The sequence below is a fragment of the Taeniopygia guttata genome, chromosome 5 (genome assembly GCF_048771995.1).
Source record: "Taeniopygia guttata chromosome 5, bTaeGut7.mat, whole genome shotgun sequence".
Classification (NCBI taxonomy): Eukaryota; Metazoa; Chordata; class Aves; order Passeriformes; family Estrildidae; genus Taeniopygia; species Taeniopygia guttata.
In genome coordinates, this window is record NC_133030.1 from 55,198,691 (window position 1) to 55,215,736 (window position 17,046).

The 17,046-nt window shown below is 37.9% G+C and overlaps 1 protein-coding gene across 9 annotated transcripts in view; it reads right to left on the bottom strand.

Moving 5' to 3' along the window:
* Nucleotides 1-40: 40 nt before the first annotated feature.
* PPP1R13B (protein phosphatase 1 regulatory subunit 13B) overlaps nucleotides 41-17,046 on the bottom strand; it is an 81,999-nt gene continuing 64,993 nt past the window's right edge. For 5 of the 9 annotated variants that reach the window (XM_072930462.1, XM_030275069.4, XM_072930458.1 and 2 more), the window contains 12 exons: nucleotides 16,520-16,716; nucleotides 14,732-14,896; nucleotides 13,748-13,928; nucleotides 11,879-12,034; nucleotides 9,001-9,170; nucleotides 7,679-8,180; nucleotides 6,390-7,156; nucleotides 4,698-4,835; nucleotides 4,487-4,620; nucleotides 3,599-3,765; nucleotides 2,431-2,630; nucleotides 41-1,575 (listed from right to left, as the gene is read on the bottom strand). In XM_072930462.1, the coding sequence (XP_072786563.1) occupies nucleotides 1,534-1,575; nucleotides 2,431-2,630; nucleotides 3,599-3,765; nucleotides 4,487-4,620; nucleotides 4,698-4,835; nucleotides 6,390-7,156; nucleotides 7,679-8,180; nucleotides 9,001-9,170; nucleotides 11,879-12,034; nucleotides 13,748-13,928; nucleotides 14,732-14,896; nucleotides 16,520-16,716 (2,819 nt within the window). In that variant the 3' untranslated portion in view covers nucleotides 41-1,533. The remainder of the gene's footprint in view (nucleotides 1,576-2,430; nucleotides 2,631-3,598; nucleotides 3,766-4,486; nucleotides 4,621-4,697; nucleotides 4,836-6,389; nucleotides 7,157-7,678; nucleotides 8,181-9,000; nucleotides 9,171-11,878; nucleotides 12,035-13,747; nucleotides 13,929-14,731; nucleotides 14,897-16,519; nucleotides 16,717-17,046) is intronic. The other 4 variants (XM_030275071.4, XM_072930461.1, XM_012574243.5 and 1 more) reach the window with 2 other exon arrangements.

Genomic DNA, 17,046 nt, shown 5'->3' on the forward strand with positions numbered 1-17,046 from the left:
GCTGTCGAGACTTCTGTAAAGAGAGTGGAGAATGCAGCCATGCCTTAGCAGTACTTTATTGTGCACATTTACATGTTCTCTGAATTAGTGTATCATAGGCTCTTGAAATCATCACATTCATGTAGCAAATTCTTCAACAATAATACCCTTTCACTTTTCACCACAATATATACAGTTAATGCTGACCTGTGGTAAAAGCAAGTTACAGCACTGCAGAAATGGATATATAAATTATACACAGAACTTGTACATGAAGAGTTAATCAAATTGCATACTGTTAAATGGGAGAAAATTACAAGAAATATGGCTAAAACTTATAATGGGAAATTCAAAATATACTTTTGATATATAAAATCATGTACAATTAAAATTCCAGTGAAGTGCCTGTTTTGGGGTTTTTCTTTTTTGCTTGAAACTACAACGTAGTGGAACAGGTTATTGCATAACTTGCCTTGGCAGCAGTTGAAGGCTGCCAAGAACCACAGAAACTGTCCTCAAATAAGCTATTGCCTTTCTTAAATCCTCCTCTAAACCTTGTTTCTTTCTTCTCCTCGACTTGGCATCTACACGACTCTCTCTACTTCTATCCAGTCCTTCATATTTTCTTCTAGACTGACTCAGGCAGACTTCAGGTGACACAGTATATAACCCTTACCAGACTCTTACCCTTTTCAACTATTGCACTTTCATCCCTGCAGACATACAAATCCCTTTAGCTGCTGCAACTTCAGTACTAACTGTTGTGTCCAGGCGGGGCGAGCTTGGGGGGTTAGTAGGGAAACCTTTACATTCGTAGAAGTAACACCGGTGCTGTAGGCTGAATAATAAGAAAATAAAACACCAAGTGAAATATTGTGTAGGGACTTCGAGAAGTGTACAAATACTGTTGGTTTTTGTTAGTTCTCTAGCTTGATTCTAAATGCAAATACTGCAAGATGCTAGACTAGGTAAAGCTTTTGTTGGGGTTGTCCAGACTAGGATTTAAGTGTTTACTGTGTTGCCACCCAAAATCCTAGCCCTCACCAAGCTTTGGTAACTACTTAATTATGCATGTAACAGGTGAGGATCTAGGTGTCCTAGAACCCAAAGAGCTGATGGGTAATGAGAACTCAACATTCACTGGTATGGAACAGAAATACCCAAAATCCCGACATGGGACAGTTGCTGTGGGGGGTTGGAGCAGACCGGACAGCGCATCTGCACTCTGCAAAGGACACCTCTGAACACGGAACACAAGAAAGCTCCTACCACGGAACTCTGACTCAAAACACCGAGTTGGACGAGAGCTGGCGCAACACTGGCGGTAGCGGAGGTGTCGCTCTCCTCGTCAGTGCTGGGTCACACAAACAATCCTCATTTACAAACCGCAGATCTTGGAAATCGTGGATGCTGTCCATTTAACAAGAGAAAGCACCATTAAAACTAAATATCATAGTTTTATTTCTCTGTGTGAAATGACCAAAAATGATGGCTCCAGTGTATGTTCTAAGTTTCCAGTTACCAGCATGGTACTGCACTGTTGTACAACTGAGTTCAAGCAAGGGTTCGCTGTCGAGGTTTTATTCGTGGATATAACTAAAAAACAGAATAACAGTATTAGGCTTTGCAAGGTTAATACCAATTTAAATAATTCATAACTAAGGGGTACTTATTAGGCAGAACTGGGTGATGAAGTGTTTTGGGAGGTGGGGTTTTTGTAAGCTTGAGGGTGTTCTTAGGCCACTCCTGAAAAAAGAAGCAGGAGGAAAAGGGCTGATTTACTCCTGCCAATGGCAGCAATGGCTGCTCTGAAAATGACATGGTGCATTTAGCTCAAGATCCAGAATAGACAATGGATGCTTTTACATAAGCACAAAAATTCCCTGTTGAGCACTCCAGAGAGCTTATTTCCTGCTCTGCAAGGTTCTCCTATGCATTTTGTCCTCAGTAGCTTTCTACTTAGTCACCTTACATTCCTGGCCTCCCCTGACACTGTTCCATCTGTCTGAGGAGCATAAACAATGTGCCTACAGTTGTCATCTTCAAGGTCCTTTCCTGTTTAAAACTCACACACTCCCCTGTGCTCTTATCTTGTGCAAGGTATTAAAAACCTTCCCAAAGAACTTTCTGAACCAAGGCTTCAAGCTGCCTAATAGAGCCATCATATTTTCAATAAAGGCTCTATATCTCAGCCAAGGAGGAGAAAAAAGTCTCATTAGAGCATAAACTATATTAAATATACTAACTTGCTTAATGACAACCAGCACCAATCTCCTAACAGTAGCCTCTCCTGTTTGTTTATAATGGCACAGAGGCCAGAGAGACTAACGTGCTTTATACCACTTCATAGTGCTGTGGATGGTGCACAGAGGAATTCTGACTAAAGATCCATCTCCTGTTTCTACTTCAAGTGCACGTGAAAAATAGAAGGAAGAGGGTGAAAGAACTTACCCCTAGGAGATTTTTAGGCACATAGCCTTCCTTGTCATTGAGGCGGGCCCACCACCACTCTGTTTCATTGTCATCCTTGCGCCTCAGAATAGTGATGGCATCGCCCTCGTGGAATGACAGCTCATCATTGTTCTGGGCTTCATAATCCCACAGAGCATACACCACCCCTTTATTCATCACTCCCAGCTTCTCCTGCACTCCTGTTAACAACACCAGATGGTAAAATAGCCTCTTTTTCCCCTCTGAGATTTTTACTATTGACATGGAGGCCCATGTCAATAGTCTCCTGTTAATAACATTTCATGAACAGTTTTCAGCACTTCCATGATGAAATTCTGTCAGAAATTTAACTGCATGATAAAACAATCTTGCAAAATAATTTAGAGAATGAGGTTTTTCTCTTTTATTATATATGCAGTGGAAACTGCTTCCTACAGTAGGCCTTGTACAGGGACACTTGAGGCTTTCAGAACTCACACAATGTCAGATCTGACAGATCCTTGATGAAGGTTAAATCCTCTGATGGAAACTAAAAATTTGTCTGCTCCATTGAAGTGCTTTTCTTGAAAAGTATGTTTTAGTAAGTAAGCACCTTCTGTAAATTAATTATTTATAAAGTCTATTTCTTTGTGCGATCTGCTAGAAATCTGGGTATAGATCTCAGGTGCCCAGATAACAGAACAGCTCTGAATTTCAGCATAGGGATGAAAATCAGAGCGCAGCACCACTACACAGAAACATGCTGCCTTGTCAAAATGCCTTGGAAACACCAACTCTTAATAGCATTTTATGGGAAACAAAAGGGTGTTCTTCTATTAAAATTTAGTTGACAGCCTGTGCATCTGGAAGTTAGGAGTCTCTCTGTCAAAATACTTGACAACTCACTGTTACGGTCAAAACCTCCCTGTATAAGCACTTCCTTGAAATGAAGCCAAATTAAAACTTTAAAAATCTTAACACTTGAAGGGAAGGAACCTGTGAAGTAATTAAAACCACAGAAGGACTAAGACCAACATGAGAGTGAAAAGGTGATGCTGGTTTTAGCACTTTGAAATGACAGGGGCATGATGGGCCATATCATCCAGTCTGGGGCCTAAGCAGATGTTTCACATAGATCAGAGGGACAAATCAGGATAAATCTTAGGAAAGAGCTGGTGTCACAGCTTACCATATAAAAACTGGGAACACTGAATATAACCTTCTTCCATCTCCTCACACTTGTCTGCAGCAGTTTCTATATCACTTATAGTTGAAGCAAAAATAGCTGCCCCAGATTCTACCAGTAGTTTACAGAGATGAACACTATTGCAAGAAGCTGCACAATGCAAGGGTGTCCTGAAACAAAGCAAAAAATGTACATGTGAAAAAAGAAGTTTCCATGAATCCTAACTTTCATGTTGCCATTTACAGCCTGTCTGCTTTAACAGGAAAATTTTCTTTATGTTTATAGTATGTGTATGCATTGTCTAAAACCTGTCAAGCAGCTAGGGTGGATTTCAGGATTTACCTGACTCCAGAAAAGCCAAGCATTATGAAACAGGTGATAGCAAAACTAATAATTTTCACAGCTTACAAAGCTGTTGGGTGTGAAAGGGTATTTTCCAATACAAGCAAGCCTGAAAGGTAAAATAAAGTTGAGGATTCACATCCCCCCCCACCCCAAAAAGACTTCAGGAATGCTACAACTACTTGTAAGGTGAGATTCTTCAAGAACACAAACATCTGTAGTGGTATCTATGATGAAGAAACTTAAGCAAAATAATTTCTGTCATTTGTTATTTATAGTTTAATTCTTTCATCATCTGAACAAGAAATGCAACTCTAACACTAATTATCAGAAACTGTAATCTAATTTATGGTTTAAGTGTGCTTGCTTGAGAGCTGAATATGCTGTAACCTTGTATTTGAGTTCATCCACAGCTTAGAGAGTACTCGTTTGATGGGGATAAAGAGGAAGGAAATTGTTCCCAGAACAATTAAAGTTTTCAATTAAATTTTGAATGTGCATTTAAATAGTGCTTCTCCCAGATACCAGGGTAAGAATCTTGACACTTACCACCCATCACTATCTGCTGCATTTACATTTACACCAAAATCAAGAAGAAACTTCACAATGTGGTGATGACCAGCACACACTGCATTATGCAAAGGTGTAATGCCTTCATCATTTGGTTTACTGGGATCATCAACCTGTTGAAAACATAAAATAGTTTAGCACTTTCTTCTTCCTAAATACTTCATGGGGTTTCCATTGTTTAAAAGCTTACCTCATATATGATTCGTTGTACCAGATCAAATTCACCCTCCAAAGAAGCATCTAGGAGGAGAGCCAAGGGATTGAACTTCACTCTCAAACCATGGCCTGTTCTTTCTGAGTTGGGTTTCTTCAAGTTGGTACGTTTTGTCTGAGTAAAGATGAAGGTTAGAGGGATCAGTTCAGGTTGTACAAGTAGAAAATATGATTCATTTATGAATCTCATCTTCCTAAATGATATTTAGAGCTATGAAAATATTTCTATTTAAGTCTCTAAATAAAAGGCTTGATAAATAACTACATTTTATGCAGTTAAAAAATGAAAAAGCAAGCCAATAAAGCTTCAAAGCTTTTAATTAAAGATAGTGAGTACACGGCATGAAGTACTTAAGTCAGTGTTTTAAGCATCATCATCTTAATTGTATCTAATATAAGCTGTGCATATTACTAGTGAATTATCTAAGACAGTGAAAAGTTTTGCTTAGCCTGGAAAGCACCGCATAATTAAGCCAGAGTCTGTACTTAGAGGAAACAATGCCTTGAATTAGCAGGAGTCCCTGTTGTAGGTCAGACCTGGCAAGTTGGGAGTTTTGTTGTAGAAACGAAAAGTACACAACATGAGGCTATTTTATGTGACATTTTAGTAGATGTTATCAGAAGCAGCATTTTCAAGATCTGAAGCACATTTCAATGTGTTTTGGGAATATTCTGAATCTCTTACATGTGTCCCTGTCACTTGCTGTGGAAAAAATAATCTATTAACTACAGCTTTTATAGAATGCTTTTAGTCTCTAGCTCTGTAGGATCTGTTTTCACTTATGGTCCTATATAGGATGGCTATTTCAGTTTGGAAAACAAACCCTTCACATTATGAATATTAGTTTACATATCCCATTCTCCCAGATGTCTCCTGGCCCTTATGCTCATGGAAAACCATAAAAAGCCTTGTGCACACTGCAGTTGAACTCTCAGAAGAATGCAAGGTTCCTACCTGAGTCTAAAAGTGTGGATGAACCTTGCTTTCAAAGAGTGAGTGATAGCACAACAACAAAGAATAAAATCAACTTTTTTCTGTATTTTTCAATTCTCCAAATGTGGTAGATTTTGGTAATGACAAGTATTTAAAAGATTTTAGTACAGCTGCAGGATGGACTTGGAAAGCAATTCCAAGTATGTGACATGCCCATTAGAACAATATTTCTGCCATCACAAGCCAGCTGTGCTGCTGCTGGAGTTAGCCCTCGTCCATCTCCTCTGAGAGGGCACAAGGAGTGCAGTTTCCCCAGAATAGCCATTTTAGCTTGCCTGCAAATTAAAAACCTTCCCACTCACATAACTATTTGTATGAAAGTAAGGGTAAGCTATCTTTGAAGTCCTGAACAAATAAAAAAAAAAAAAAAAAAGAAAAATGGAATCTCCAATTCTAGAATTAGTTCTACAGCAAGAACCTCCAAAGAGTTGAAAAACACATACACAACCTCCCATTACCTTATTTTGCGTATTTTCCTTATTAGGCAGCTACAGTAGTAAAGAAACTAATCCATCAGAATTCTCCCTGGAACTCCCCTGGTTTTCCTTCCTTTTGATATCATAAGACTTCAAGTGCAAAGATACTGCTGAGCACAAGCTTACCATGTTCCAGTTATGCTTAAGCACAAAGCTAATTCTGAAGTTCACAAAGTTGTTCTTTTGCTTTGTTACTTACTGGAGGAAGTGGAGGAGGAAGAGCAGGTGGCAAAGGAGCTTCATCTTCTACTGGAGAACTGACCTCTGGCGTAGGGCTGGGTGACTGCTCAGTAGAAGGAACTATAGAAAGGTTGTTGTTGTTGTCTTCAGTTGTTTCAGGTGTTTGATTTGTGGTTTCAGTGCTTATCAACTCCTCGGTAGCAGGAGAAGGTAACTCATTGTCATTGGCATCTGACGAAGGGGGTGGTTCATCAGGGACAGGAACTGTAGGTTGCATGGGGATTGGTTCTTCAATATTGCCATTGGTGCTGGCATTCCCGTTATCAACGTCAGCTAAGTTGCCTATGAAGTCCTGTGGATTGCTTGGCTGATAAAAAGGAGCACTTTCTATCCCTCCAGCCAGGGTATTAAAGCGCTGGTACAATAATTTTTGTATATTGGGTCCACTCGGGCCCTCTGGCTCGGTGATGGAGCTGCGTTTCTTTAATGGCCTCGGAGCATTGGCCAACTTTCTCCTCAGAGCCTCGAGGTCAGCATCACTCTGATACCGTAGGGGCGAGTGCACAATAGGGGTGAGCTTAGTAGGACTGAGAGGACGGGGAATGTTTTCCACATTGCTGTTTTCACTGGGTGGTGGAGCGTTTTCCAGCTCTTGATCTTTTTCTGTGACCTCAGTCTGAGACTGAGATTGTGGCTGTGAGGGAGACTGGGCGGGCAAAGAGCCATGAAGGAATGGCAAGGGTGAGGGAGAGGTTGAACCAGACTGTAATACAGGCTTTCCATAAACTGAAGAAAAGAAAGATGGAAAACAGTGAAGAGCTGTTCTTAAATTACAAAATAAATATTCATAAAAAAACTATTGCTACTTGTTTGGCACTAATACAGAAAGAAAAAAAATTGTTCTGGGGACTGTCAAAACTGAAATAAATACTTACCTGTTGGTGATGCTGATGCTTACAATTATAAGCTACAAGTAGCATCTGGAATGTTTTTCCTCTCTCATGAGGAAGAGCAATAAGAGGAGCAATACTCTCGTATCTAGACACTGTTTTTTCAACTTATTATTAAAGTATTGATAAAGTATTCAGGCTATATTGTTCCAATTGCATATGGTTTTAAAATAAAAGGTAAATCAATGCATATTTATCAATAATCTCAAAAATATATTGAATGATTTTTCTGCTATGCTGCATACACAAAATTTACTTTCCTCAGAGATTTAGACAAGTTTTCCAAACTGATATGGGAAGTCAACTAAGCCAAACAAGTAATGTATTTCAAAGAAAAAAAAAGCAAAATATATTCTACCTGCTTTTACCGACTTATTTAAAGTATTGTACACAGCTTGTTGATAATTCTTTGGTGGTGTTGCTTGCTGAAGATACACTGAGTAGATGGAACTGGAGTTCACTGTCTGTGGCCCTTTTCTGGGAGACTGAGGTCTGGATCCTTTATCAGCGAGAAAAGGTCTGATTGCCACAGTCAAAGGCAGTTCTGGCCTGCCCTCTCCTCCTGGGAACAAGGGAGGGCCAGAGGGTTGATACGTGGGGCTGGGAGGGACAGAAATTCTCTGCTGGATCTGCTGAGAAGAGCTGGGCTGGTGCACGTTGCTGGGCGGTGGGAGCGGAACCGGCCTCTGCCGATTTGCTATACTGGTGCCAGGTCTGGGCAGGCTGCCATCCTTCCTTCTTTCTAGAGAGTTTGTAGAACCTGTTCCTAAGGGAACGGGGCTTGGATAGGTCCCATAGTTCTGAGGCAACTGCTTGCTTACACCAGGAACTGTTGGTGGCACCTTCCCCAGATCAAGACCCTGTGGAAGGACAATAAATAGTACTTCTGAGGAAGAACATTCCTTTTTCAACATACCATACTAGCAATCTTGTGGGACAGAAAAGGACTCAACATAAACAGTTAATGTTTCTTTATCACTAGATATCATTCTACCTGAGTTTATCTAAGGATCTCATCATAACTCAGACAAAGGCCACTGTTGAAAGGCACTTTCAGCTGTAACACATTAATTTAAATTCAAAACCATTTACATACATGCAAAGCCTGATTAACTTGTTCTAGGTTCCAGATCTCAGTGTCTAGTTGATCTTGATAACACATACTGTCAGAGTTTACCAAAACAACTTAAAGACCAAGTCCTTATTCTTTAAAGATTAGTCTTAAAGAATTCATAAAGTACTAGCACAACAGTGAAGACAGATACCACTAGTAGTCGCACTTAAGGATGGATTTAATGTCTTATTTTGTGAGAAAAAGATTACGCTGAAGAAGTAATAATCTATACAAAGTAAAAATACTAACAAAGATATAAATTAGAAAAATATGAAGGAGGAGGGAGAGGATTAGGAGAAGCAAAGAAGGAAAATGGTAGACTAAATAAGTAAAAGAACAGGAAGAAATACAAAGTACTGAAGTTGTAACAAGCCCACACATTTTAATGTGATAAGAATAAAAAGGAACAGAAGAAATACAAAGATAAGTTTCTTTTTATGACTTTTTAAATAAATAGCAGCAAGGAAATGGAATGTGTATCTGACTGAAGTGAGTTCAGCTATGAAAGCCAAAGGTTCATAATTTCAGTGAAACATATCTATAAACATATCACAGATGAAACCCACCAGTTTATCAGTACTTCCTAATACTGAAGTTGGCAAAGGCTGGCTGGATATAGTTCCTTGTTTTAAAGCAGTATCCATGCTTGATTCTTTCCAGTCTGTGTTGGAGATCTGAGGGGGTTTTACCACAGGGGCTGAGCTCTGTTTAAGTATCGGCCAATTTCCATCATTAGCTTGAAAACAGACAAAAATACTAGATTTAAGATAATCCATACTAGCATTGCAAACAAGCAAAACAACATATGAAATAAAATAGCTTAGATTACAGTGGGATTAGTTTTATTCTAGAAGTGAGATAAATCATTATTAATATTTGATTCAGGAATCAATACTGAAAGCCAAATCACTGCATAGAATGTGCTGTTCATGACCCTTTACCATTCAAATTGCACTGAAAACTTCTATAGAAAAAATGTGATTAAAATTTTGGCTTGAGTGTTGCATATTCTGCTATTAAAAGCCAAACAAATTCAGAGTAACAATCTGTACAGGAACACTTCATCAACACAATTCTTTGGGTACTATCCAGAGACAAAGTCAAACTACAGTAAATGTTAAGTCTATGTAAGCCCTCAGTGGACTCACTCCAAATTTAAACTATGGTTACCAGATTCATTCACCCATAACAGGATGTAAAAACTCCCTTCAACAGCAGGGTGGAACAAAAGCACACATTCCTTTGCTGAAGTGGTGGTTAACTCACCTTTTGTTTTTCCTCAACATACTCACCCGATTAGAATTGCCCCAGAGATTTAATATTACATAAATTTATAAAGTCAGCTGACAACTTTAACTCACAGCATCAAGACACAAGTCATGGGCTTTTATCTTTATCATATTCAAAAAATCATGCATAGCTGCACATAAACTGAAGCAACAAATCCTTAATGAAGTCCTAGATGCATTGGTGTTACTTTATTAACTGTGTGAGACTATTTAGTTTCAGTTCTCTAAGTAAGCAAAAGAGTTTAAGTAGCTTAATAATTAGATATGATTTATAGTAATTAAATAGATCCTATGTTAGATCCTAAGGATTTAATTTGCCTTTAAAAGATTAAACTTCAGGCCTCTCTTCCTCTAAGAAGACTGGAGATCATTCCTCCATCCCTTAAATGCGTAAAGGTGACGTGTAACACATAATTGACTTTACTATGGGATGGGAGCTAAAATGCAGGGGGACTGCGCATTTGTGGAGATTCAGTGAGATTTCTGGATGCCACAGTAATACGGTATCAAATGAAAAATGGGTATTTAGAGGCCAAGTTTCCTATTTCAGTTTTAAGCCTCTAGAAAACAGAATCAGCAGGACTATTTCTAGAATTCTGTCTAGTATATTAGATAGTCTCAAAATAAGCTGCACAGGAACATTCTAATGAGTCAAGTTTCCATCACCAGTCTACTTTCTATCCACGATCCTTACCCTCTTTGTTAAGTAACTCTCAAACAGGATTAATACTTGCATATTTTTACACTGAGAATACAGTATATACTCCAGAAACCACTTTTGATACTTGCAAACTGCCAGCAAGTAAAGTAATGAGGCTCACTTTTAATATTGGCATTATCCAAGAGCTGAAAATGTTGTGAGTTTTGTTTGTTATTCTTTCTAATCATCTGGTTAGCAAGAGTGAGACCAAAAAGATGTCTAAACACTTATGCCCTAAATAATGGCAAATTTTCCAACTGTGCACTGAATTAATGCCTACTGTACAAAATACACAAGACATTCTATACCTCCAGTAAGGTTACAGTTCAGTAAAACATCTGTTTTGAAGATCAGTGAAAGGTGTTATAATTGATTCATGCTAAACATGAAAGCATCTAGATCTGTAAGTTTAATTATGAGGAAAGCACTTACAGAAACAACAACACATGACATGACACAGTTAAACATCTTACCTGCAAATTCAACACTCTTCTATTAGAAAGACAGATACACAAAAATTTATTGTAAGCAGCATGTTTATCCCCAGATTGTGAGGTAACAGACTGGAAGTAAATTCAGACTCTCTCTCCTCTCTCTGACCTACATTGTGACGGTAGGGAGTCAGTGGCACAAGTTGTCCAGAGAAGTTGTGGATGTCCCATCCCTGGAGGTGGTGTCCAAGGCCAGGCTGGATGAGGCTTTGAGCAACCTGGTCTAGGGGAATCTGATGCCAACACCCTCCTGACAAGGCCACCCCAGCTGCTGCTCTCATCCACCCCAGAGCCAACTGGCTCCATCTACCCCTCCAAATGCACCCTCTTGCCTGTGCCTGTAAATGTAACCTCCGGTGTATTTCAGCTCTCACCAGGCCATAGTGCATTTACATAAATAAGACAGTGACACACAGACACAAAAGGTTTTGTGCTTTTTCTCTGACTTTCCCTAAAATTTTTGTAGGTCTGGATCCAGGTTACTACAACAATTGAAGCATGCTCCAAGTCCAATGGAAGGCAGCAAGACTCTGGGTATTGACTTAGGCAGGGTGAGCTTTTATCCCAACTCTGGGGTCAGTGGAACGCAGAAACTTGAGGTTTCCTACAAAGTAACTCAAACTAAGCCTGTATTTTATACATCTATTCAATCCAGAATATACTAAAATGCTTTAGTGATTGCCAAAAATTTCTAACATTGAGAAAAATTTGAGGTTTTTCAGAGAAGAAAACTCATCCCTAGTACACTACTCCAGTACTCCTGGGATTAATTTGCTGCAAATCTGTTTCCTTCAAAGATGAAAAGCAACTTCTCAATCAATTTACATTTCAACAGCATCATCTACACGCCAGACCACAACACAAGTTCTAAAGATGCTGTTTAATATGCATCTGTGTGCAAGAGCTCAGATGACCATATTAAAAACTGAGTTCTTAGCTAGTCAGAGATCTTCTACGGACTCACAGTGCTGGGTGTCAAACAGAGTAGGTGCCAGGCGGATGACATTGTGAACAGCAGACTGAAGAGAAGTGGGAGGTGACAGAATAGGATCCACTATTATGTCTAAATCAGAAACCTTCCAGATGTCTGGAGATTTTTTCACACACCCACAGTCTGTCTCTACCGGACGCACCAAGGCAGATCCAGTTACACAGAAAAAGAAAGAAAAAAAAGTGGTGGAAAAATTATAACAATGACAATGGAGAACATTAGAACAGGAACACTCAGATAATGAGAAATAAAAGCATGACAGCTGAAATAAATTCACAATTTCTTTTCTTCCTGGGAGCATATACGCTTCTTCTTACATGCATCTCTATTTTACAGAACTTCATTCAAGTATCTTCAAAATAATAAATACAAAGTCAGTCCTAAGGCAGAATAATTACTTTTATAATATTAAAAGTCCTGAGGTAGATCTAGAAGTGGGTATATATATCTTGGGAGGTTGATATTACAAAATTGTGGTTTTTAGTTGGTAAACTTAAAAGTCAGGAACTGTCCCTTTCCATATGTGGAAGAAGGATCTACAAATCTGAAAACAAAACTGCTGCAAATCTGTACCTTCAACTCCACAATTAAGTTATTCCATCTTCTTGAGACTTTTCCATGAAACTACAGTGATGGGGTTCGTACAGATTTTGAATACTTGTAGCTGATAAAGGTATTGCTAAATCACTAATATCAATGGGAAATATTTGAGTCTTATTTTTAGGTTCTATTTGGCCAGTTTTACTTTCTGACCTTGGGGCTTTTTTGGGCGGGGGTGCAGGGAGGGCATTTCTGACATTCTTCCCTACAGAGAGGTTCAGATTGTCTTTTCCCATCTCTTCCTCTCCATCTGGAAATCATGATGCGAATTTTACTGGAATATTCAGTTTTAAGTACTTGAATGTATGTGAATATTGCAACAGCTTTTATCTCCTAGTCATTCCTTATCCCCTTTTTGATTTCTCCTAGGAGACCAGGTAAAATAAGTCCTATGGTTAGACCAGTGGGATCGTGCACTTTTATTCAAATTATGTGTATTTTCCTAGCTGATAATTTCTTAAGAATTCAGATTTTTTTAAGGTATGAGCATACAGGTGAGATTTGCTGGAATTGAGAAGTTAAGGCACAAATATGACCTGCTTTCTTCAGCCTCCAACACAAATTAAATAATAATTCTATTTGAAAAATTTAGATGGAATTATTAATAGTGGGAGACATGGGAGCCAATTTCAGACACAAAGTTCTGGGGAGTTCTGGAGGGGCAGCTTCTTCACTAAATAGGGCAGAAACAAGTAAACAACATCCATGTTATGGTTATTCCATTTCAGATATGCGTGAAAGACTAGAAATTCCCACATCCCCGATGGAGCAAAAACCCCAATAGTTTTATTCTATTTTCCTATTTAGTTTCCTTCTGAGAAGTATTATTCTTATTATTTACTTATTAGCTTTGTTTTACTTGACAAAAAGCAACATACTGTAAATAGTTACATATAACACAGTTTTCCACAAAGTTGATTTCATTATTATATTCAAACACACAAACGAATTGAAAAAGCTATTAAAGACACAAGACAGAATCTTTGAAGAAAACGAGCTCCTTCTGGGGATGTACCAGCCAGTAAAATTTCAACAAAAACACTCAATTTCCTAAGAAAAATTCATGGAAATTAGCAAAAATGTCACAGATCTAATGGCTGATGTCCAATTCACAGAGCAGTATTAACAGATCTGAAACTTGCCTCCTCCCCTATACCAATTATGGGTCTCTTAAGATTACTCCTCTCCTCTATTGCCCCTTTTCAAACCATATGTATTGATAAACATCACACAAGTACTTACCAGATTTTGATCTTCCATGTGTTGAGTTAGGAGCAATGGTGAGAGACTGTGGCTTAACTGGATCTACTGGTACAGCATAAGTGCCAGCACTTGGAACTTGGATGTAAGGTCCTACTGCTGCCACCCTTCCTGAAGCACTCAGGGATGACTGGGGCGATGAAGTTCCATTAATACGATTCAACTGAAAACGACCAGACAAATTGAAACATGAATGTCCTTTTCATCCAGACTTTCTGCATGAACAGGGAGGTCTAAACTTAAATTACCTAGAATCATGCACTGTAGCTAGGACACCTTAATAATTAAGTTACCATACTCTACACTTCCACAAAAAGAGGGAAAAAATGTGGTAGAAAGCACAGATTTTGTTCCTTAAAATCAACACCTCAAAAATTAAATTTTTTAGTCACAGCACACACATCTCTTGTAGATATCTATATCTCTGTAAGGTCTCTTTTACTGTGCCTTTCTCAAGCAAATGGTCTAACACGACTTCTTAAATGATCAAATATGTATGTGTTGGGTTTTTTTAGAGCAATACCTCCACCTAGTAATACATATGGAAATCCAGAATTCATCTCTTAAAATCTTTCTGAAGCTCCAGAAAATGATTAAGCTTAACTTTATCAAACTGTTATATTTTTATCCATTTTTCATACTGGAAGGTAAGTATTTTATAAAACCCATTTTTTTAATGCATTCATACTTTTAAACACATAGCACATAGTCATACTTTCCTTCCTAGATATATGAACTTTTCTGACTTTTAATATAGTACTGTCTGTGTCATAAAGAAAAAGAAAAGGAAACATATTCTGTCTAACAGTTTTTGGATATCTATGAGAAACATTAAAATAGTTTTGAGAGACCTGCTACTTTTATCACAGGTAACTGTATTACTTGAGTGGGAAAAAGGGAGATTCTATGTAGTTTTTATAGGCTCTTGATAAACTGAAGTGTGGCCCTTTTAACAGTTTATCTTACAGGAATGTTTTCTTTTTGACGTGCCTCAACTTTTTTCTTGTACAGTCGTTCGCGCAGCTCGTTGATTCTCTTGTCCATCATGGCCACTTCCATATTGCGTTTGTTCAGGAGTTCTTTCTGCTGCTGGAGCTTGGAGTTCTGCTCCTGGTTAAGCCTGTTACGGATCTTCAAAAACAAACAAAAACAAAATAAAACCCCACATGCTAGGACAGTTCTTGTTCTGTCTCTTGGCAAATTGGTTTTTAATGCAGTGTTAAAAAAACCCAAAGGAATCTAGATCAACAACTTGTTTTTGTGTCTCTATGCTTCCACGCATCCTGTCAAGTTAGCATCTGCAATCATGAACAACTCTTAGAAGAAAACAGTGAAAAAATATCCTAAAAACCTAGTGGATGCACATTAAATACATACAGACTGCATCCCATTTACAGAGGAATTAGTCAGAAAGACATTTCAGAAAATTTTACTGTGAAGAACTAAATCACAGAAAATGGTTGTTTAAAGATATGCTTACGCAAGAAGTTTGTCTATCATGAAAACTAAGTGATACAAAACTTGTAACAGAAATTATGCTATTGGATTCTGTTTCCAGTTCCACATGAGACTATGTGATGTCTGGGAGGGGTGTTAACTGAACTGCTAGTGCAGGGGCTCTGCACAGATTTTCCTCTCTGCATGGGGATTAAACTGAAACCTTCACAGCAGTTTTCCAGTACGTTATGAGGTGGATTACTTTTATGGTTTAAATCAACCATGACACTCTTTATAATTATTTCTCTTGCTTTGCTGTTGGCATTTTTTCACACCTTCAATAACTCAGACATTGTCTCACTGTTCCAATTTTCATGGTAATGTTACAAGCAAAAAACACCTGAGGCAAATATAAGTCTTGATAAACACATATGGGATCGTTGCAAAGCACAAGAGAGGAATCTTCAGCTATTGAGCATCTTTGCACTCAGAAATACTCAAAAGATAGATATGCCTTGTATAAATGGGGAAGGGGTAAAAACAAGGACACTTACTCCTAATGCTTGAAAACAGGATTGATTAATTTCTATGCTGTATTTGATAATCTAAATAAATTATTATAATTTTGAAATTTAAATTAATTTTAAAATATTAAATATATTAGAGCTGTTATCTCGATCACAGTAAAGCACATGAGTAAACAAAAAAAGCCCTCAAAGCCCTGATACATTAGGACATAATTTGACAAAATTTCAAGGTAAATTGGATATTTAACTACTGTGAGAGCTACACTCCAGATATAATAATCTTCTTGTAGGAGATATACAATATTGATGCCAGGAATACTGTGTGAATATACTACAACTATGTTGCACAATCTAGTGCGGAGAATGTAGTGCAGTTTGCATTTTTAATTACTCTATTAAAATGTGTTAATTCCTAAGTATTTTGTTTATTCACACCAGACAATATAGCTATACTTTTACAATACACTTTTAAAATTACAGCCATGTCTCCAAGTTAAGATGACATGTAAGTGAGCTTGCTATACCTGGGTACAGCAAGTGCAAAACAGAAAAGTACCAAAAATAGTTTCAAAATTTTTTGAGAGAGATTAAAACACATAATAAATTATGTTTTTAAAGCTAATGAAGTTTTCTGAAAAAAGGCTGTATCCCAACTACAACTTCACACATTAGCAGCATTCCAACACCTCTTTTATAAGGTGTAACAGAACCAAATTGCCACTCATAAGACCAGTAATAAAACTTTTTAAATCTACAGTTGTAATTCAAATAGCATGTTTTTGTTACTTACCTGTAGCTCTTGATACAACTTTTTTAATTCTACTGCTGCAGGCCCCGTCATTTGTCCATTGTAAGACTGGAACCCATTCAGTTTCCCTTTCCTTAAATCCTCCAGTTGCTGAGTGAGTTGATCCACTTTTAACACTGCAGCCTGCAGCTCCTGCTGCTTTTCCTGGAACATGGCACTTATATGCTCAATTTCAGTTGCTAAAATTAACAAGACAAAAATAACAAAAACCTATTAAATAAAGCAGAAGTTGTTAATTTTTTAATTCTACAAGTACTAATAAACACACCACACTAGCTTTACATCTAAAATACATATAAAATATTTGTACTGCAAATTTGCTACAGTCATAAGATTTCCTAATGGTTGGAGAATAGACTTATTCAGACTATGTTTGACTAACAAAAAGTTCTGTTGCACACAAATTTCATGGAAACACAGAACCCCCATAAAACAGAAAACGTTTTACCTGAAGACCTGCTTCAATGCTACAGTGACTTAAAATATAGCATTATCTGTTAGTCATGCAG